Source organism: Cervus elaphus, chromosome 4 (assembly GCF_910594005.1).
Source record: "Cervus elaphus chromosome 4, mCerEla1.1, whole genome shotgun sequence".
Taxonomy (NCBI): Eukaryota; Metazoa; Chordata; class Mammalia; order Artiodactyla; family Cervidae; genus Cervus; species Cervus elaphus.
Window position 1 is genome coordinate 20,196,133 of NC_057818.1, and position 21,416 is coordinate 20,217,548.

Consider the following 21,416-nt stretch of genomic DNA (forward strand, 5'->3'; position numbering starts at 1 on the left):
GCTTTCTTTATGGTCCAACTCTCACATGCATACATGACCACTGGAAAAACCAGAGCTTTGACTAGACTACTTTGTTGGCAAAGTAATGTCTCTGCTTTTTAATATGCTGTCACAGCTTTTCTTCCAAGGAGCAAGTATCCTTTAATTTCATGGCTTCAGTCACCATCTGCAGTGAATTTGGAGCCCAAGAAAATAAAGTCTCTCACTGTTTCCATTATTTCCTCATCTATTTGCCATGAAGTGATGGGACCAGATGCCATGATCTCAGTTTTCTGAATGTTGAGTTTTAAGCCAACTTTTTCCCTCTCCTCTTTCGCCTTCATCAAGAGGCTCTTTAGTTCCTCTTCTCTTTCTGCCATAAGGGTGGTATCAACTTCACATATGAGGTTATTGCTATTTCTCCCAGCAATCCTGATTCCAGCTTGTGCTTCATCCAGTCTGGCATTTCACATGATGTACTCTGAATGTAAGTTAAATAAGCAGGGTGATGATATACAGCCTCGATGTACTCCTTTCCCAACTTGGAACCAGTCAACTGTTCCATGTGTGGTTCTAATTGCTGCTTCTTGACGTGTATACAGGTTTCACAGGAGGCAGGTAAGGTGATCTGGAATTCCCATATCTTGAAAAATTTTCCAGTTTGTTGTGATCCACTAAGTCAAAGGCTTTAGCGTAGTCAATGAAGCACATGTTCTTCTAGAATATCTTGCTTTTTCTATGATCCAAAGGATGCTGGCAATTTGATCTCTGGTTCCTCTGCCGTTTCTAAATCCAGCTTGAACATCTGGAAGTTCTTGGTCACGTACTGTTGAAGCCTAGCTTGGAGAATTTTGAGCACAACTTTGCTAGCATGTGAAATGAGTGCAACTGTGTGGTAGTTTGAACATTTTTTGGCACTGCCCTTCTTTAGGATTGGAATGAAAACTGACCTTTTCCAGTCCCGTGGCCACCACAGTTTTTCAAATCTGCTGGTATATTAAGTGTAGCACTTTAACAGCATCATCTCCTAGGATTTGAAAATAGCTCGGCTGGAATTCCATCACTTCCACTAGCTTTGTTTGTAGTGATGCTTCCTAAGGCCCATGGGACTTCGCACTCCAAGTATTCTGGCTCTAGGTGAGTGATCACGTCATCGTGATTATCTGGGTCATTAACATCTTTTTTGTACAGTTCTTCTGTGTATTCTTGCCACCTTTTCTTAGTATCTTCTGCTTCTGTTAGGTCCATACTGTTCCTACCCTTTATTGTGCCCATCTTTGCATGAACTGTTCCCTTAGTATCTATAGTTTCCTTGAAGAGATCTCTAGTCTTTCTCATTCTAGTGTCTTCCTCTATTTCTTTGTATTGTTTATGGAGGAAGGCTTTCTTACCTCTCATGTTTTATTCTTTTCTTCTGCCCTTCCTCCTTCCTGCTATATGGAACTGACAGGAGAGTCACCAGTTCCTCAGAACCACATATACTCTAGCCCCTTTCAGGCCCACAGGTGTCACAAAGCTGACCTTCCCCAAGAAAAGACCAGGGGCAGCTGCTGTTACTAAAACTCCCTGGAGATCCAGAGCACAGCCTGGAGAGAGGTGTTCTTCTGAAGTGTCCCACTCTCCTCCCCAGTCAGTTTGAAAAAAAGGATAACCCAAAAGGCCTCTACAGAATCAGTGACACCCCAGAAATGTCTCATGGTTCCCCCTGAGTCCTGGGAAAGTGGAACCTGGGCAAATTCACTTCACTTCTTTCAGTTTCCACCTTACCTTTTATACAGTGCTTCCCTCATAGCTCAGTTGGTAAAGAATCTGTCTGCAATGCAAGAGACCCTGGTTCGATTCCTGGGTTGGGAAGATCCCCTGGAGAAGGGATAGGCTACCCACTCCAGTATTCTTGGGCTTCCCTTGTGTCTCAACTGGTAAAGAATCCGCCTGCAATGTGGGAGACCTGGGTTCGATCCCTGGGTTGGAAAGACCCTCTGGAGAAGGAAAGGCTACCCACTCCAGTATCCTGGCCTGGAGAATTCCAAGAGGTCGCAAAGAATCAGACATGACTGAGCAACTTTCACTTTTCACTTTCACAGTGGAAATCATTAACCTACCTGCCCTACTCTGCAGGGTATTATGTCCAAATGAAATGGTGGATACAAAAGCATCTTAGTTTGCAATGAAATAAAAAGATATAGGTGGCTAATGACACTCAAAGCCACAGTCAAGACAGGGCAGAGGGAGAGACTTGCAGGAACCTATCTTGAAGATATCCTTATAAAAGGATACAAAGAGATGTGACCAGTGAGGTTCACTGCACCATTACCTGTAACATTTAAGTTATATAAAATAAAATATGGTACAGCAATATAATCAAATTCAGTGTATTTAATAAAAAGATGAGATAACTGATAAAACAAGAAATGAAAACTATATTAGCTGGCATAACAGTAGACTAACTGCCAGAACTAAAACCAGAAGTGGTTAAAAGGAGTTACCTCAACTTCCAGTTAAATGAGATGGTGGTGGGAAGAAAGAGTAGAGGAGACCACAGTGGATAAAAGATGCCAACACATTCGGGAGACGAAAGGCAAGTGGAGGAGTCTCCAGATGAGAGCAAACAAGATACCTCCTGCCGGCAAGGAAGGAGACACCTGTGAGAAAAGTTCTAACCCCAGAAACCTGGGAAAGGGTAAAACTTTGGTGGTTCCTGATCAAAGCGATCAGGTCCCTGTTAGTGATGCCCACAGTGAAGTCCATCAGCTGACAAACTCTGTCTAGGCACAAAGCCTGTAATCTGCCTTTCTGTGCTTCACATTTAAATAAAAAATAGATTACAAAGGCCTAAGAGATAACCAAATGATGCTTCTGACGCTAAAGGAAGAGATGGAATAAATAAACGGAAGAAACTTGAGGGGAAAATAGAGACAATGCAAGAAGAAAAAGAAAACTTTAAAGAAAAATACCAAAAAACCCCCATCAATTTGTATCTCAGAGAAATAAAAGATACCCCATGTAAAAAGAACAGGATGCTATTAAAACAAGGACGGTTAGAGAATATAAAAAAGTTCTTGGAAACTCAAAATACAAGATCTGAAATAAAATTCAAGACCAGAGCCAGAAGACAAAGTTCAGGAACTGTCTTTGAAGGAAGATAAAAAAAACAGAGGAGAAAAAAAAAAAACACAAGAAAATGAGAGAACCAGTCGAGGAGTCCGACATCTAATAGCAGGGGCTCTGGAAAGAGAGAAGAGAGAATGGAGGAAAGGAAATTATCATAGAAATACTTCAAGCAAACATCTCGGAACTGAAAGCAACAGAGCACTGAAGATAATGGAAAGATTCTAAACGTTTTGAGAGAGCACATACTAGCCATGTTCAAAGAACTAAAAATCAGAAGGAAACAGACTTCTCAGCAGCAAATCTGGAAGCTAGAAAACAACAAGCAATGCTTTCAAAATTCTGGGAGAAAATAACTTCCAATTTGGAGTTCCATGCTGAGTCAAACCATTAATGTGTATGAGGAGAGTATATGAGAGTACAATAAAATTTTTCAAACACATAAGGACTTACAAAAATCTACCTCCTATGAATGCTTTCTTAGGGGGTTTGTAGAGTTAAGACTTCACCACAACAAAGGAGTAAATCAAGAGAAAGATATGGGATCCAAAAGCAGGCAGAGCAGGTCCAATCAACTAATCCAGGTTAGAGCAGGTAGTGACAGAGATAGATGGATGCAAGACAGATGTTTCCAAAAAAAAAAAAAAAAAGGGACGGGCTTGCCCATGTGAAAAACAGAAGAAACCAGGCGGCTTTTACAAATCTGTTAAGAGCTTGAAGAATGAGTACACAACCACCAAACAAATGGAAGCAATTAGCCAACTGGTCAATATCAGACCTGTACATGTATATTACATTTGTCTCCAATAAACGATGATTAGAAATGAACACTGAATATTGAATTTACTAAGAACTGAGATGTATTTACAGTGGGAGAATGCAGGAAGGGAAACTGGAGGCATGGAGCTATATAAGGACATTAATTTAAATTCTCATCTTCAGTAACATGATGTCAATAAAAGATGTACAAATAAAATCAGTAAACGGCAACATAAACCAACATTTAGAAATGGAGATCAATATCCAAAGAAAAAACTAAAAAGTTTGGGAAGGATGGAACAGGAGTTTACTTTTATGTTTAAATGTATTAATAGTACTCTTGACTTTTTAAAACTATGCTCATAAACTACTTTATCCTGTAATAATAAATAATTAAAAAACAATCCCCCCACAACAAAACTGGTTACTTCTGGAGAGAAAGACTAAATGAGATACCTGAGTGAGGAAAACTTTTTCTCTCCTCCTTCTTGTTCACTTCTGTATCACTTGAATTAAAAAAATCATGGCTTTTACAATTTAGGGGAAAAAACATTTGACAGTTCTATGTTTAGTCACAGCCTAGACAAAGGCAATAAACACTGGGGCAGAAAGACATAAATAGGAAATTCCAAAAAGAGACTACGATTTAGGGACTTAACAATGTGTTTAATCACATGGTCTAGAACATTTCTGTTGTATATATAAAAATAAAAAAATTATAAAAATAAGCCTACAGAAATTTAGCTTCAAGTTCCAGTAAATGATTCAATAAGTTACTTGGTGACAGGTTAAATTTGGGAAGTGAAGAAGTAGTCTAGGACAATTCCAGGTACATATGTGATCATCCTTGGAAGGAAAGTTTATTATTACTAATTTCACCCAGATGACAAACAGGGATGGCAGCCACCTTCTTTTTTCCTTTCTAGTAACTGCAAGTGGTTAACAAAATGCTTATTTTTATTACTGCTGTCATATCCCTTGAAGGTTTCTGATCAAATTATCTCTTCAACAGACTCAGACTTTGTCTTAAAAGATGAAAGTCATTCATTATGTATTTGGCATTACAGTATTTCAGAACAAAATCTGAATCCCAATAAATCCCATTTACTTTTTTAAAAAATTTAAATTTATTTTCAATTGGAGGTTAACTACAAATTAATTGGAGGTTAACTATAATATTCTATTGGTTTCTGCCATGTATCAACATCAATCAGCCATAGGTATACATATATTCCCTCTTGAACCCCCCTCCCAGCTCCCAGAGGTGGGAAGAAAAGGGTGGTGCGAATTAAGAGAGCAGCACTGAAACATTTACATTACCATATGTAAAATTAGACAGCCAGTGGGAATTTGCTGTATGATGCAGGGGGCTCAAATCTGGTGCTCTGTGACAACACAGTTACTTTTGAAATGACTGTTTCCCCAAAACCTCGAAAACTGATCTTTGCTAGGGCATGACTTCTACCTTTCCTAGATGGAAAAACCACTCTTTGAAGCAGCTCCTGAAAATGAGGACTTCGCTGTTCACTCACCTGATGTGTGAGTACAACTAAGAACATAATTAAAGAGCTGTTGAAACTCATAGATGACTGATGTTTCTATTCTGCCCTGCTCTTCCTCAAAGTCAGCCCGATTTTACAGGCGTTTCAGCATCTCATTGGACACAAAATAAAGTGAGGTTGGCAGGGGTAGACGGCAACGCTCAGAAAGTGGTACCACCTTCAAAGCTGAAGCAACACAACGACCCTTTACCTTTACACGTCTCCGTTTTCTCCCTTTTTCTTCCCCTGGAATCTGCTTCTCTCCTTTCTTTCTCTTTTTCCGCTTTCTCTCTTTGTGTTTGTCATGATCGTTTTTGTCTTCAAAGAGGCTGGAGTCGTGCCCAGAGCTGCCCGTGGAGAGCTCGGTAACTTCGTTCCCTCCCACTTTGAGGACCAGCTTCAGGGGCTTCTCTACATACTCTTAAACGAAAGGAAAGGGTCTCGATTAAAGGAAAGCCTCGCCGGGCAGTATCCAAAACGCAGAGTAAAACTGGGTAGGGAGAGTCAGTCTGAGGCGGCCAATGGCACGCAGTGGGCGCCCCTCGGCGCACCTGTTGAATGACGGACACTCGCCAAGTGGACGCCCCGAACGCTCCCGGGCCTCTCGGGACCGCCTCACACCTCCCAACCGGAGTCCCGCCCCGGACGGACGTCCCGGGTTCGAACGCCGCCCCCACCTGGGGGGTCTGGCGCGGCTCAGGCGGGCCGCGCCCCCTTCGCGGGTCCAGGCCTGCCCGCCGGAGGTGCGACCCCCGGCCCGCCTCGGAAGCTGGAGAGTTGTCTCGAAGGCACGAAAACTCCACCGAGCGGCCATGGGCTCGCCGCCCCCCACCGTGGCCCACTCCTCACCCTCGTAGAGGTGTTTGTCCGACTTATGCTTTTTGTGCTTCTTGCCCATGTCCGATCGGGCCCCGGTGCCCGCCCCCCGCGCCAGGCCCAGGCCGTGCGGCGCCGCTTCCGGTCCGGGCCAGGCGAGCGGAGGGCGGGAGCGGGGCCCGCGAGACCCCGCGCCGCGAGGCAGGGGGACGGCGTGCGCCGAGCGGCGCGAGGCCCCTCACGAATAGACCCAGCCGCGCCCGAGCGCGCGAGACCCAGCCGGAGCCGGAGAGCGGCGGCAGGTTGGCGAGTGGCCGGCGCGGAAGCGGGAGAGAGGGCCTGCCGCGCGCGCAGAGAGTGGTCGGATGGGCGTGGCGGCCCCTGGCGGCTGGAGGTGGCACTGCAGCCTGAGGCCTGGGGGCGGAGTCGGCTCGGGGGCGGAGTCCGGCTCGTGGGTGGGGCCAGGGCGGGGTCCACCGCTCTGAAATTCCGTTTTTTCTGTCTGCCTCTCTTTCTTTCCTGCCTTGATTCCTACCCTTTCTCCCTCCTCCTTGCCCCTTCTTCCTTTCATCCTTTTTCTTATCTTTTTATCACCTTACTTCCTTTCTGACTCCTCCCTTCTCTCCCGCTTTCCCTAGCGTCTGTCTTCATTTTAACATTTGTTGAATCCTGTGCTGGACGCCAGACCCAGGAAACCCAGAACATTGGTAGCGGAAGGATTCTAATCTCTAAAACAGAACAAAACAAACTTATATAATGATATGTAAAGACCTTCAAGACCTTAATTAAAACAATACCAACAAAGTATGGAGCAGAGTGTATTCAGTAAGATGCATTTATAGAAATAAACGTTGGCATCTGAATAAAAAGGCTGTGATGGATACACAAGAACGGTTAATAGTGGTTATCTCAGGAGACTAGGACTGAGACTGGAGTTGATTGGTTTAGTTTTATGCTTCTCTGTATTTTTTGAAAATTTTCTCACTTGCATATTTATTATTTTTTGAAATGAAAAGAAATAAAATTTAGAAATTAGATTGAAAAAATGATGAAAATAATCTGGATCCCCACGAAGCAGAGGTCCAGACTAACACTATCGCTCTGTTGATGGAGGTCCACTCCTCTTTCCTGCTTAAAGCCCTGCTTCTCCTTGACTTTATCCTTAGATGCTGAACCCTACTGGTGAGATGAGTTATTCACAATTTTGTTCATTGGCACTTACCTGAATAAAATATTAAGATGTGTTCAAGAGACCACATCCAGGGATGGTGGCTGCAGAGAGACAAAATAATGTTGATATTTTTTGACATGACAACCTTGTAAGGTAGAAAGGGAGAAATATATTCCCATTTTACAGATGAGGAAATGGATGCCCAGAGAAATGAAGTAAGTTGCCACTTACTGGTAGAGCCAGGCTTCAAATCCAGGTTTTCTTGATCTGAATCATAACCTCTTTTTACTCTGAATATGATGAAGGGGGTCTTGACTGTCTCTACGTTTAGGCTTACAGTGCACTGTGTGTTTCCAGATAAATCTATACTCACAAGAAAGGAACTGACATCAGTCATTTATACTTAAGAGTTTGGACCTCTGGATCACTTCTCCCGGGAAGATGTGTAGCTTTCACTTGAACTGCAGTGGTTAAGTGGTAGACTTGTAATTTAGGGTCCTGTGGTCAGAGAATGATAGAAACCCAGTTTGAATTATTTCAGGTGAATAAAAAGATTAGTGGATCACATGTCCAGGAAGGGAGGAGTAAAGCTTCCCCAAAGAAAGATAGGAGCCAGGGATTTGATGCTTTCTTTCTTTGTCTCATCCTTCTGTGTTGGGCTCCATTTTCTTTTCTTACATGACTGAAAACATGGTTTCCAGCAGCTGTTGTTATGCCCGATGTCCGAATCCCTGAGCCGGAAGAGAGAAGGCCTCCAAGACAATGCAACTCGCCAAAAGGGAAGTTTATTGCTGACTCGAGTCAGGGCTCCTGCCGCATCCAACGCACTGGTGCGGGGTCAGAGAGCCCCGAGCCCAAGCTGTTACACAAATTTATAGGGTGAGCACACGCCATTGGTAGTTGGTTTAAGCGGATTGGTTACAAGTTTGCAAAGCAATTTCATTGGTCAAAACTTTCGCACGCGCGGGACTTTCCCGGGGGTTTCTGCCCCGTTCCTAATTTCCTAATTGGCAAACAGCGGTCAGTGTTAAGCGAATGCTGATTGGTTGTATCCAGGTGGCCTGATAATCTTACCACCCAGAAGTAGGAAGGCCTACTCCTCATCTAAGCTGCCTGCCATGGAGTTACTTCTGCTCGCCTCACACTGTATCCTGACCGATTGGGAAAAGGGTCTCTTCCCTGTCAGCCTCATCCAGGAAAAAATTCCAGGGAAGGTCTCTGATAGGCTTGGCTTGGGTCACATGTTTTATAGGCAAAGGGTTGGGAGATTGATCCAGCTTGGATACCAAGTCCATCCCTATGGCCAAGAGGAGTTAGAGTCTGTGACTGGCAGTCCCCATTAGAGTCCAGTGGTTAGTCATGGAAGCTGAAGTTCCTTTAGAGGAGGGGAACTGATTTTTTACAAAGGATAGAAGTTTGTATCTGTTCCCTCCTTGTAACAATCCACTCTGCCTCTCTGAGATGGAATTCAGAGTGGAGGAAAGGGGTCATGTTGGAGAAGGGAACCTCTGCTGCTCTGAAATCAAGCCACCAATGCCCCCTAGTGTAGAGCAAAGCTTCAGTTCAGTTCAGTTCAGTCACCCAGTCATTTTCGACTCTTTGCAACCCTGTGGACTGCAGCATGCTTCCCTGACCATCACCAACTCCTGGAGCCTGCTCAAACTCATGTCCATTGAGTTGGTGATGCCATCCAATCATCTCATTCTCTGTTGTCCCCTTCTCTTCCTGCCTTCAATCTTTCCCAGCATCAAGGTCTTTGCAAATGAGTCATTTCTTCACATCAGGTGGCCAAAGTATTGGAGCTTCAGCTTCGGCATCAGTCCTTGCAATGAATATTCAGGACTGATTTCCTTTAGGATTGCCTGGTTTGATCTCCTTGCAGTCCAAGGGACTCTCAAGAGTCTTCTCCAACACTACAGTTCAAAAGCATCAATTCTTATGATTCAACTCTCACATCCATACATGACTACTGAAAAAACCATAGCTTTGACTAGATAGACCTTTGTCGGCAAAGTAATGTCTCTGCTTTTTAATATGTTGTCTAGATTTGTTATAGCTTTTCTTCCGAGGAGCAAACATCTTTAATTTCATGACTGCAATTACCATCTGCAGTGATTTTGGAGCCCAAGAAGATAAAGTCTGTCACTTTTTCCATTGTTTCCTCATTTATTTGCCATGAAGTGATGGGACTGGATGCAAAGTTTTGGTGCAGCTTTTCAACCTTTTCAAAGCTATAACTCTTTTTGTTTTAAGGAGAACTGCTATGCCAACTGCACCTATGGATCTGGCCTCTGCTGTGGAGTGGATCTGGCCTCCCTCCAGGCTGAACCTGTGAGCTTACCTGCCTTCTCCTCATCATCTGGTGTGCTCCCCCAGGCGGGGTTTGAACCAGGGGAGCACAGCACCTTTGTGTCCACAGTAGTCAACACAGTGACCACTGGTCTGCAAATGCCCCTCAGAACCAGCTCACCCTTTGTGCACGTGTCTTCCCTCTGAGCACCCTTTGATGGAGGGAAAAGGTCTGGTTACCTCGTCTTCATTAAGGAGTTTGTAATTTCCTTCCTTCCCTCAACAAAGATCTTACCTAGGTCCCAAAGTCTTCACAGCAGGGAAAAATGGGTGAGAACTTAAAGCAGAAAATACCTTGAAGAGAAAAATTCCTGGGAGATAGAAACCCCAGCTCATCTACTTTTTTATTCCCAGCTCAAGGACAATACCTGGCACATAAAAGTCACCAGAAAATTCTAGTTGAACGAAACCATTTTACAGTCTGCCTGAGCTAAAGACTCCTGTCTCCTGGTTGTCACATCCTTCAGCTGAGTGAGGACTGGCCCAGAGACTTATTTTTGACTGTAGAATGTGGCCAAAGTGATAAGATGTCACTTCTGTGATTCAGTCCCAGAAGGTCAGGTCTTTCATCTTATTAGCCAACTCTGTTGTCTTCTTGGCTTGCATGCTTTGGTGAAGCAAGCTGTACAGTTGAAGAGGCTCATATGCAAGGAATGTAGGGAAACCTCTAACCAACACCCAACAAGCACTGAGGCCATCAGTCCTGCAGCCCATGAGACATCAGTCCTGCCAACAACTCGCTGAGCTTCAAAGTGAATCCTTCCTCAGCAGAACATTCAAATGAGACCTCAGCCCTGCCTCACCCTCTAACTCAGCCTTGGAGAGACTCCAAAGCAGAAGACCCAGGGAAGCTGCGCTCCGACTCCTGACCCACAGAAACTGTGAGACAATTAACATATGTTTACATGAACCACAAAGTTTTAGAGCAGCTTGTTGTATAGCAATAAAAAGCTCATACAAATATTATCCCAAACAGGGAAACTTTCTGAGCCTACTACATGTCTCAATCAGAAGGACCAAAATGACAGAAATTGAGCAATTGCCTGGGAATAGGAATTGGCTGGAGTGTTGCCTATGCTGCCTATCCCCTTTTATCCTCTTCTAGCCAGATGAGAGGAGCACTCTATATAATTTTATTGAGACATGTCTTTATTTTTGATATTGAATTTTTTTTTGGCAGTGCCATGGGTCATGTGGAATCTTAGTTCCCTAATCAGGGATTGAACCTGCACCCCCAGCTTTAGAGGCATGGAGTCTTAACCACTGGACTGCCAGGGAAGTCCCAAGAGAAACATTCTTATCCCTGTCCCACAGGTGAGGAAACCGATGAGTTGAGAAGTCAAGTGGTTTATCTATGAGTACACACCTTGCCTGTCTGGGATCTGAATCCTTGTCTGCCTACCTCCAAACCCCACATTCTAACCATTAGGTCACAATGCTCTTCAAAAAGGGGGTCGGATAATTTCTGAAGTCCCTTCCTTCATGTTTGGAATACCGTTAGATAAAAGCAAATTCCCGAAGAGGACCCATGTGCTCACATAAACATGTAGAAATGGATGTTTGTGCCTTGAAGAGGAACAGAAAGTGAGTCATTTATTTATTTATTGTTTGGCCATGATGGGTCTTCATTGCTGGATGCAGGCTTTCTCTAGTTGCCGTGAGCGGGGGCTACACTCTAGCTGTGGTCCTCACTGGGGGGCTTCCCACTGCATTGGCTTCTCTTGTTACAGAGCACAGGCTCTAGGCTCATGGGCTTCAGTAGTTGCAGCATGCAGGCGCTAGACTTCCAGCTCTAGTTGTGGTGCACAGGCTTAGTTGTCCAGCAGCATGTGAGATCCTCCCAGACCAGGGATCGAACCTGTGTCCCCTGTATTGACAGGTGGATTCCTAAACCACTGGACCTCCAGGGAAGCCCCAGAAGGTAAGTTAAAGAAAGGAAATAGTTTTACTGTTTACGGAGCCAGGGGAACTGGACCAGTAAAAGATGACTGCTCAACTTGATGGCCTAGCTCTCTCTTGGCCGAATGTCGGGATTTGTGTAGCGTCATGGTTCTGACCTAAGGGGAGGCTTCTTGGCAGTAGCCAGTTGCCCTTCATAAGGACAGGGAGCTTCTCTCTTGTGCATCCTTCTTGGTGGCAGAGGAGGTGGCCGATCTTAGGAGAGGACAAGGCTGGCTCTGTACCTTGCTTAGTCCCACCCAGTACCTTCCTCCGTCTGTGGGCCTCTGTCACCTCCCTTGCAGTCTGCTTTGCTGTGGCTCCATCATGGAGGCAGGGTGGGTGGCTTCTCTTTCCACGGTGGATCTGCCTGATACATTTCACCAGATCCTGAGAGCACACAGCCCTTGATGCTTTGGGCGTGAATCATGGCTGTGACACTTGTTGAGCATCGGCTGTGCACCCGTCACCCATCCAGATCCTTCCTCCGTGTCTTCCCTGCAACACCCAGAGGAGGATATAGTGTGTGTGTCTCACAGGAGCAGCATCAGAACCAGACAGGGGTCACCTGTGTCCCATAGCTATTGGGTGGGAGTCGGGGTGAAAGACACCAAGAGTAAGGCCTGGAGTAGAGTAAGTGCTCAGTAAATGTCAGCTGCTGATATGAACTTTAAAATGTCCTGTGATCCTCGTTTATGTATTAGTTTTTGTTGGTGTCTAGTTGCCTTGCAATGCTGTGTCAGTTTCTGCTGCACAACAAAGTGAATCCGCTCTATGTTTATTTATAGCCCTTCTTTTTTGGCTTTCCTTCCCATTTAGTTCACCACAGAGTGTTGAGTAGAGTTCCCTGAGCTATACAGTAGCTATAGTTATCTATTTTATACATGGTATCAATAGTGTATATGTCGATCCCAATCTCCCAGTTCATCCCATCTTCCCTTTCCACCTTGGTGTCCATGTTTTTTTCTATACTTCTGTGTCTCTATTTCTTATTTGCTAATAAGATAATCTAAACCATTTTATACCATTTTCATATGTGTGTGTGTGTGTTAGTATGTGATATTTATTTTTCTGACTCACTTCACTCTGTATGACAACCTCTTGGTTTCTGTAAATGTCACAATTTTGTTCCTTTTTGTGACTGAGAATAAAATATCCCAGAAAACTAAGATCATGGCATCTGGTCCCATCATTTCATGGCAAATAGATGAGGAAGCAATGGAAACAGTGACAGACTTTATTTTGGGGGGCTCCAAAATCACTGCAGATGATGACTGCAGCCATGAAATTAAAAGATGCTTGCTCCTTGGAAGAAAAGTTATGACCAACTTAGCATATTAAAAAACAGAGTCATTACTTTGCCAACAAAGGTCCATCTAGTCAAAGCTATGGTTTTTCCAGTAGTTGTGTATGGATGTGAGAGTTGGACCATAAAGAAAGCTGAGTGCCGAAGAATTGATTTTTTTGATCATGCTTTTGAACTGGGTGTTGGAGAAGACTTTTGAGAGTCCCTTGGACAGCAAGGAGATCAAACCAGTCCATCCTAAAGGAAATCAATCCTGAATGTTCATTGGAAGGACTGATGCTGAAGCTGAAACACCAATACTTTGGCCACCTGATGCAAAGAACTGACTCATTGGAAAAGACCCTGATGCTGGGAAAGATGGAAGGCGGAAGGGGAAGGGGACGACAGAGGATGAGATGGTTGGATGGTATCACCAACTTGATGGACATAAGTTTGAATAAGCTCTGGGAGTTGGTGATGGAACAGGGAAGCCTAGCATGCTGCAGTCCAGGGGGTCACAAGAGTCGGACATGACTGAGTGAAATGTGAACTGAACTGATGATCCTTTAAAAATGAGATTCAGATAATGTCACTCCCCTGCTCAAAACTGTCTCTTGCCTCTCCACCTCCCTCAGAGTCAGAGCCAAACCCTTACCTTGGCTTTCAGGGTCTGATCTGGCCTTGTTCTCTTTCCAGCTCCATTCCCTAACCCCGCTCCCCGCCCGACATTGTCATGGTCCTGCCACACCAGCCTCCTCCCTGGTTCTGACATGCCAGGCTTGCTTCTGCCTCCGACCATAGCCTCTGCCCTTCCCTATTCCTAGCACACTCTCCCCTCAGCTCCTGCCCTTACGTCGTCCTGGCTTTCCAGGGTGACTGCCTCAGAGAAGCTTCTGGAAAGAGACCCACAGTGGCACCTCTGACTTCTCAGCCCCACCCGGCTGGGCCTCTCTCTGTGGAGTTACATATCTGTTACCCATGTGTGTGCACACTCCCTCACTCTCCTCAGTGGACTCCCAGCTCCTTGAGGATAGGGCCGGGGCCTGTCTCCCTCACAGTGTCCCCCACACCTCACACAGTGCTGGGTGGGCTAAGCGCGGGCCCTGAAGCAATAGTTCTTGGGATGAAGGAGTGTTTTTGATGATGTCTCTCTTCCCCCGTCCTCCCCTGAAGGTCTCTCTTGGTTTAGGACAGGAGGTAACGGGTGGCCCCCTCTGGGAGAGTCTCGGAGGAGGAGGAGAGAGCACCGGGAAGGCCGGCCACTGGGGGGTGTGGCATTCCCAGGAAACGGCCTCTGCCCGCTCTCTCAGGCCCAGGCCTCTCTGCGGTTGCCCGGTGGGTCTGAGGCTGGGGCGGGCCAGGCCCTGAGCAGACTCACTGCCCCGAGGTGCGCCAGGCTCCCACCACAGCGGGGCCTTCCCAGCTTGGCACGCCTGTGGAGCGGGACACAGCTGACATCCTGGACACCTGAGGTAGGACAGCTGACGTCCTGGGGTAGAGTGTGGCCTCCCCCAGTTGGGGCAGTTCTGGGGGAGCCAATGCTGACCCTTTGCAGGAATTCCCTTACAGCTAACAGACAGAAAGGGCTTCCTGGGAGCTGACCCCCTGATCCAGGATACACTGAAAGCCCTGAACATCGGGGGCTCCCGTGACCCCCACCTCTGCCCTGCCGTGTTCCCCAAAGCCCCCTCATGCAATAGTGAGGCAGGGTGAGGAACTCCCATGACCAGTGATCCTCGGGATATACTTCTCTTATCTTCATTTGTCTCAACCTCAGTTTTCTCCTCTGAGGAATGGGCAGAAATAGGCCTGTGCTGTCTGTGTGGCGGGCAGGAGGGCCAGGGTAAGTGAGGTGTGAAAAGGCTTCTTGCACAGTGTCAGGGGTGGGAAAGGGACCACTCTCCTGGATGCTCTGACCGTGCCCTGTACTCTGTCCCTGTAGGAAGGGGAGGGAGGTGGCATCTCCCAAGCCCAGGGCCCCAGGGGCTGCAGCAGATGCTCCCGAATGGCAGCAGGGATGGGCTTACCTGGCACCAGCCTGTTCATGCTGTTGGGAGAGGCCCTGAGGGGGCCAAGGCGGGGTCGCTGGGCAGATCTTTGGAGATGCAGTGGCCTGAAGTGATTCACTGTGGCAGGCTGTTGACAGTGCAACTTCCAGAGTTCTTCACGGTCAGGGGGAGTTGCCCCAGATGCCTGCCTCTGAGTGAACAAAGGAGAGGTGGCAGGTGGCATCTGTCCCTGTAGAGAGCCGGGGCTGCCTCTGTCCTCGTGGCTCCAGAGCTGCTTGCTCGAGGGCCGTGAGCCCAAGCCATGGTGCCCATTGCTGACAACTCCAAAGTCATTTGGACTCAGATTCTGCCACGACAGGGCTTTCCTCATGGCTCAGATGGTAAAGAATCCGCCTGCAATGTGGGAAACCTAGTTTTGAGCCGTGGGTGGGGAAGGTCCCCTGGAGAGGGGAATGGCAACCCTTTCCAATATTCTTGCCTGGAGAATTCCATGGACAGAGGAGCCTGGTGGGCTACAGTCCACGGGGTTGCAAAGAATGAGACTGAATGGCCCACGACTCAGTGACTAACACTTCTGCCATGACAAACCCAGAACCCTTGATCAAATAGAAAACACAGTTTTTGCAAAGGGTGTAATCTGTGTCCTGATTCATTTTTTTTTACCGAACAAACATGTGATTGTTTGATTGTTCTAGGGCTTTTTTGGGGGGGAAGGGGCATGCTATGTGGCATGTGGGATCTTAGTTCCCTGACCAGGGATTGGTTCTGCCTGCATGGGAAGCACAGCATCTTAACCACTGAACTGCCAGGGAAGTCCTAGGACCATTTCCTCCATTTTACTGCCTTTCCTGCTGTCAGTGATTATATTTACGTGGACCTATTTTTGTGTTATCGATTCTGTTCCATTGATCTATTTGTCTGTACTTTCATCAACATCACACTGACTTGACTGCATGCATGCATATTCAGTGGCTTCAGTCCTGTCTGACTATTTGTGACCCTATGGGCTGTAGCCTACCAGTCTCCTCTGTCCATGGGATTTTCCTGGCAAGAATGCTGCAGGGGGTTGCCATGCCGTCCTCCAGGGGATCTTCTTGGGTCTCCTACATTGCAGGTGGATTCTTCACTGCTGAACCACCGGGGAAGCCCACTCTCTTGATTACGGTAGCTTTATGGTAAGTCTTGAAGTTGAGTTGTTCAGTCTTCCAATTTTGTTCTTCTTTAGTATTGTGTTGACTACTTTGGGTTTTTTTGCCTCTTCATATAGGCTCTAGAATCAGTTTGTCAATATCCATAAAATAATTGGTTGCAATTTTGATCAAAATTACATTGCATCTATACATCAATTTGGGAACAACTGACATCTTGACAATAGTGAGACTTCCTATCTGTGAATATGAAATATAGCTCCATTTAGTTCTTTTTTTATTCCTTTCATCAGAGTTTTTTAGTTTTCCTTGTATAGATTTTGTATGTATTTTAAAAAAAATTTATATGTATGTAGTCGGGGGAAATGCTAATATAAATGGTCTCATGTTTTTAACTTCAGATTCTACTTGTTCTTTACTAGTGTATAGGAAAAGGATTGACTTTTGTATATTGACCTTGCTTCCTGCAACCTTGCTATAATCATTTATTAGTTCCAGCTTTTTTCATCAGTCCTTTCAGATTTTCTACTCAGATGATCATGTAATCTGTAAATAGAGAGAGTTTCTTTCTTCCCAATCTGTATTTGCTTGTCTTGTCATATTGCATTGGTTATAACTTCAAATACAATGTTGAAAAGGAGTGTTGAGAAGAGACATTCTTGCTTTGTACCTGTTCTTAGAGGGAAAGCTCCGAGTGTCTCACCATTAGGTATGCTGTTAGCTGTAGATTTTTTGGTAGATAGTCTTTATCAAGATGAGGAAGTTCCCCTTTGTTCCTAGTTTACTGAGAGTTTAAAATTTTTATGTGTTTATCTTTGAATTTATTACTTTATTGTTATTTTTTGACTGCAGAGTCTTTACTGCTGTGCATGGGCTTTCTTTAGTTGTGCAAGTGGGGGCCTACTCTCTAGTTGCAGCGTGCAGGCTCCCATTATGGTGGCTCTCCTGCTGCAGAACACAGGCTCCAGGTGCTCAGGCTTCAGTGGTTGTGGCATGTGAGCTCAGTACTTGTGGAGCACAGGCTTAGTTGCTCTGCGGCATGTGGGATCTTCTCCAACCAGGGATCAAACCCACGTCCCCTCCATTGTCCGGTAGATTCTTAACCACTGGGAAGTGAAAGTGAAAGTCACTCAGTCATGTCCAACTCTGCGACCCCATGGACAGTACAGTCCATGGAATTCTCCAGGCCAGAATACTGGAGTGGGTAGCCTTTTCCTTCTCCAAGGGATCTTCCCAACCCAGGGATCAAACCCAGGTCTCCAGCACTGCAGGTAGATTCTTTACCAACTGAGCCATAAGGGAAGCCCCTTAACCACTGGACCACCAGGGAAATCCCTGTTGAGATTTTTAAAATCATGAATAGGTGTTGGATTATGTCAAATGCCTTTTTTTCTGTCTGTTGATGTGATCATGTTACTTTTCTTCTTTAGCCTGTCGATTTGATGGATTATGTTAAGTGATTAAAAAAAATTTTTTTATGTGGACCATTTTTGAAGTCTTTATTGACTTTGTCACAGTATTGCTTCTGTTTTATGTTTTGTTTTTTTTTTGGCTGAGAGGCATGTGGGATCTTAGCTCACTGACCAGAGATCAAACCCGCACCCTTTGCATTGGAAGGCCAAGTCTTAACCATCGGGCCACCAGGAAGTCCCCTATGTTAAGTGGTTTTTGAAGATTGAATCAGTCTTGTGTCCCTGGGATAAATCCCACTTGGTTGTAGAGTATAATTCTTTTATTTATTATTGGATTCTATTTACTAGTATTTTATTGAGGATTTTTATATCTATGTTCATGAGAGATATTGGTGTGTAGTTTTCTTTTCTTGTAATGTCTTTGACTGGTGTTAGTTATTAAAGTAATACTGGCCTTATAGAATGAGTTAGGGGGTCATCCCTCAGTTCTATCCTCTAAAAGAGGTTGCAGAGAATTTGTAGAATTTCTTCCTTTAAATGTCTGGTAGATTTGGCCAGTGAATCTATTTGGGCCTGATGCTTTCTGTTTTGGAAGGTTATTAATGATTGTTTCAATGTCTTTAGTGGATATGGACCTATTCAGATGGTCTATTTCTCCTTTTGTGAGTTTGGCAAAATTGTGTCTTTTAAGGAATTGGTCCATTTTATCTAGACTATCAAGTTTGTGGGTGTAGAATTGTTCAGAGTATCCCTTTACTATCCTTTTAATGTCTGTAGGAGCTGTAATGATGCCCTGCTTTCATTTCTGATATTAGCAATTTGTGTTTTTTCTCTTTTTATTAGCCTGACTAGAGGCTTATTGATTTTATTGATCTTTTCAAAGAATGAGCTGTTTGTTTCATTGATTTTTCTCTATTGATTTCCTATTTAACCAATTTTTATATCTTAGAAACAAGCACATTGAAATTTAGGTCATTGATTATTAAAAAGTAAATGTTAAATGTTAACACTTTTAACTTAAAAGATAAAATACACTTGCAGTAACAAGACTCTGCTTTTATTTCCTGTACACAGGAGCCCTGCTTAATATTTCATTTGAAATAAGAAGTTGCTAAAAAACCTTTGAAAACCATTCAATGGTATAATCTCCAGGGGCCCTTCCATGGCTCTGTGATTCAGTTAGATTAAACAATGTTATGATCAGATGTTTTTGTTTTTAAAATATCCATCTTTAGTAAATTGTAAAGCCATACAAATTAGTCAGGTTTGGATACGTGGTTGAATAAAATTACTTGGAAAATGATACAGGGTGAGAGCCCCTGGGCTAGAAATCAGAGGGTCTAGTCCTTATCCTTGTATTCCTTAACCTTCACCTGAGAGTCAGAATGCTCTTTGTTGGTGTCAGAAACCCACCCCTAATGAGGTTAAGCTTTAGGTATGGCTCCATTCAGAAGCTCAAATGATGTCACAAGGTAAGAGGCTTTCTCTGCCTCTGTTTCCTCTGCTCTGGTCCTGTTCTCAGACAGGCTCTAATGACCTCCATCCAGCAGCTCCAGGCTGACATCTTCATAGATCCCAATTCAGAGAAAAGAGAACACTCCTTCCCCCAGGGGTCCAGCAAAAAGTCATGGGGTTTTCGGATTGAACGGATTTAGATCACGTGCTTACTCTGAACCAATCACTATGCAGGGGCAGGAGGTGGCCCTGATGGTGGTAGATTTCAGTAACAGGTCAAATCTAGACCATAAGTCCACCCCTGGGATTTCGATGGGAGGCCTGTGCCACCTAACCCACGTGGCCTAAGTTGAGGTCCCCAAGAAATATTAGGATGCTCTTATCACAGGATTGGAGAATGGGTGCTGGATAGGCAAAGCAGTTCAGTAGAAGCAAGAACAAAATAGTCCCTAAATTCAGTTTCTGTACCTGCCTTGGTGGGACTGCCGTTGAGAGGGCCCAGGGAGGGGAGGACATGGACATCAGGGAAGGTTGGTGCCGTCCTGAGAGGGATGCGGTCTGGAGGCACATCGCTGTACAGACTCAGCTGGCAGGCAGTACCTAGTTGAACCAAATATAAGATGTTTAGTGAACCCAACAGGTTTCATAAAATGTGAACTCTTGGCCCTCATGAGACTGGTCACCAGTGAAGAGCTGACAGACTCTTTCTGGCTAATCATGTTCTGACTAGCTTGGTCGACACTGCCCTGCTTACCCCAGAGGCAAACATGCCCGTTTGCTCAGGGAAATGCAACCAGGGAGGCTTTTTCTGCCTCTCTCTCTCCTGTGATCTTGTCTTTCAGAAGCGACTGGGGATCAGACTTGGAATTGCTGACACTGTCAGCCCCAGGATAAAATTTGTGAGGCTCAGCCAGATCTGTTTGTGCCAAATTTGACAATGTCATTTGACATGTTATTCTCACTTGGAACTGCTGATGGTTTGTTATAATTGTTTAAACCTCCGTGTAGGTGATTTGGAAAGTACAGATTGATGAATGCCCATCTCTTTTTTGTTTCTGAGGCAGAAAAAGGAAAAACAAGTTTTCCCTTTACTCAGGAGGAAAAAAAACTTGGAATGCAGGCTTTTCCTTTATTCCTGCCTCTTCAGCTTTCACTCGGGGTAAAATCCCCTCCTCAAAGCCTTCCCCCAGATCCCCTATTAGGAGGAAACAGCCCACTCATCTATATGTCCTTGACATTAACTTCTGAGAGTTGCCTTGTTTCCCGGCTTCTACTCTGCCTCACTCTCCATCCATTCTCCCCATGACAGCCAGAGTGACCTTATAAACACGGATTAGCTTAGACTGCACCATCCCTCTGTTCACAACCCTTTGGTGGCCTTCCTTCATGCTCAGAGAAAACCTAAGCTTTGGGGGGAACTCCCTGGTGGTCCAAGGTTAAGACTCTGCACTTCCGTTGCAGAGGACATGAGTTTGATCCCTGCTCAGGGAACTAAGATTCCACATACCACTCAGTGCAGCTCCAAAAATAATAGAATAGAATAAAGTAAAATAAAATAAAACCGAAGTGCTTTCCCTGGGCCCTCCTCTCTGACCCAATCTTCTGCCATAATCCATTTTGACTCATTACACTCCAGACATAATATCCCTAATGTTTTTTCATTTTAAAACAATTTATTTATTTATTTATTTTTACAACAATTTATTTATTTTTGATTGAAGGATAATTGTTTTACAATACTGTTTTGCTTTCTGCCATACATCAACATGAATCAGCCATAGGTATATATATATGTCCCCTCCATCTTGAACCTCCCTCCTGCCTCCCACCCAATATCCCTAAGTTTAGTCTTGAACATGCCACATTCTTCTATATACATGACCTTCATACATGCTTTTCCCTTTTTCTGGAAAGCTGTTCCCACATTTTTCATACAGTAAGTTCCTTCTTATTTTTCTCAGAAAGGTAACCCCCTAAACCCTGCTGACATGAGTCCCTTTTCGTTTCTTTCATAGCACTCTGTACATTTCCTGTTCCCTTTAAATACATCACATTTGCAATGACATATTTATGTATTATGTCTCCCCATTAGACTGAGAGCTTCATGAGACTAAGAGCTGTTCTATTTTTCTGTTTTGTTTACTGCTATATGCCCTGCAGCTGGCCCTTAGCATGTGCATAATACATTTTTGTTGCCCAAATGTTTAGAGGGCTGGGGCGCTTTCTTTGGGGAGGCAGGACTTCCTTCTGTGTTCTTTCTTCTGGCTGTCATTGATTTCTTCTTCCAAGAGGGGATTAGGGGTGAGGGGCTTGTGTCACCCTTAACCTCTATCTCCCTCTAGGTAGTTACCTGGTATATGTTCACAGTGGGCACCCAGTGATGGCTGCTGAATGGATTCACATTACATGTGCTCTCCAACCCCGCCCCCTCAACTGCACAGCCAGC

General features: G+C 44.8%; 1 protein-coding gene across 2 annotated transcripts in view; it reads right to left on the bottom strand.

The window, feature by feature from the left end:
* Nucleotides 1-6,540, bottom strand: part of BRD7 (bromodomain containing 7) — a 39,437-nt gene extending 32,897 nt beyond the window's left edge. The window contains exons 1-2 of one of the 2 annotated variants that reach the window (XM_043898420.1): nucleotides 6,237-6,540; nucleotides 5,599-5,807 (exon numbers count right to left, since the gene is read on the bottom strand). In XM_043898420.1, the coding sequence (XP_043754355.1) occupies nucleotides 5,599-5,807; nucleotides 6,237-6,285 (258 nt within the window). In that variant the 5' untranslated portion in view covers nucleotides 6,286-6,540. The remainder of the gene's footprint in view (nucleotides 1-5,598; nucleotides 5,808-6,236) is intronic. The other variant, XM_043898422.1, reaches the window with a different exon arrangement.
* Between the last annotated feature and the right edge of the window lie 14,876 nt (nucleotides 6,541-21,416).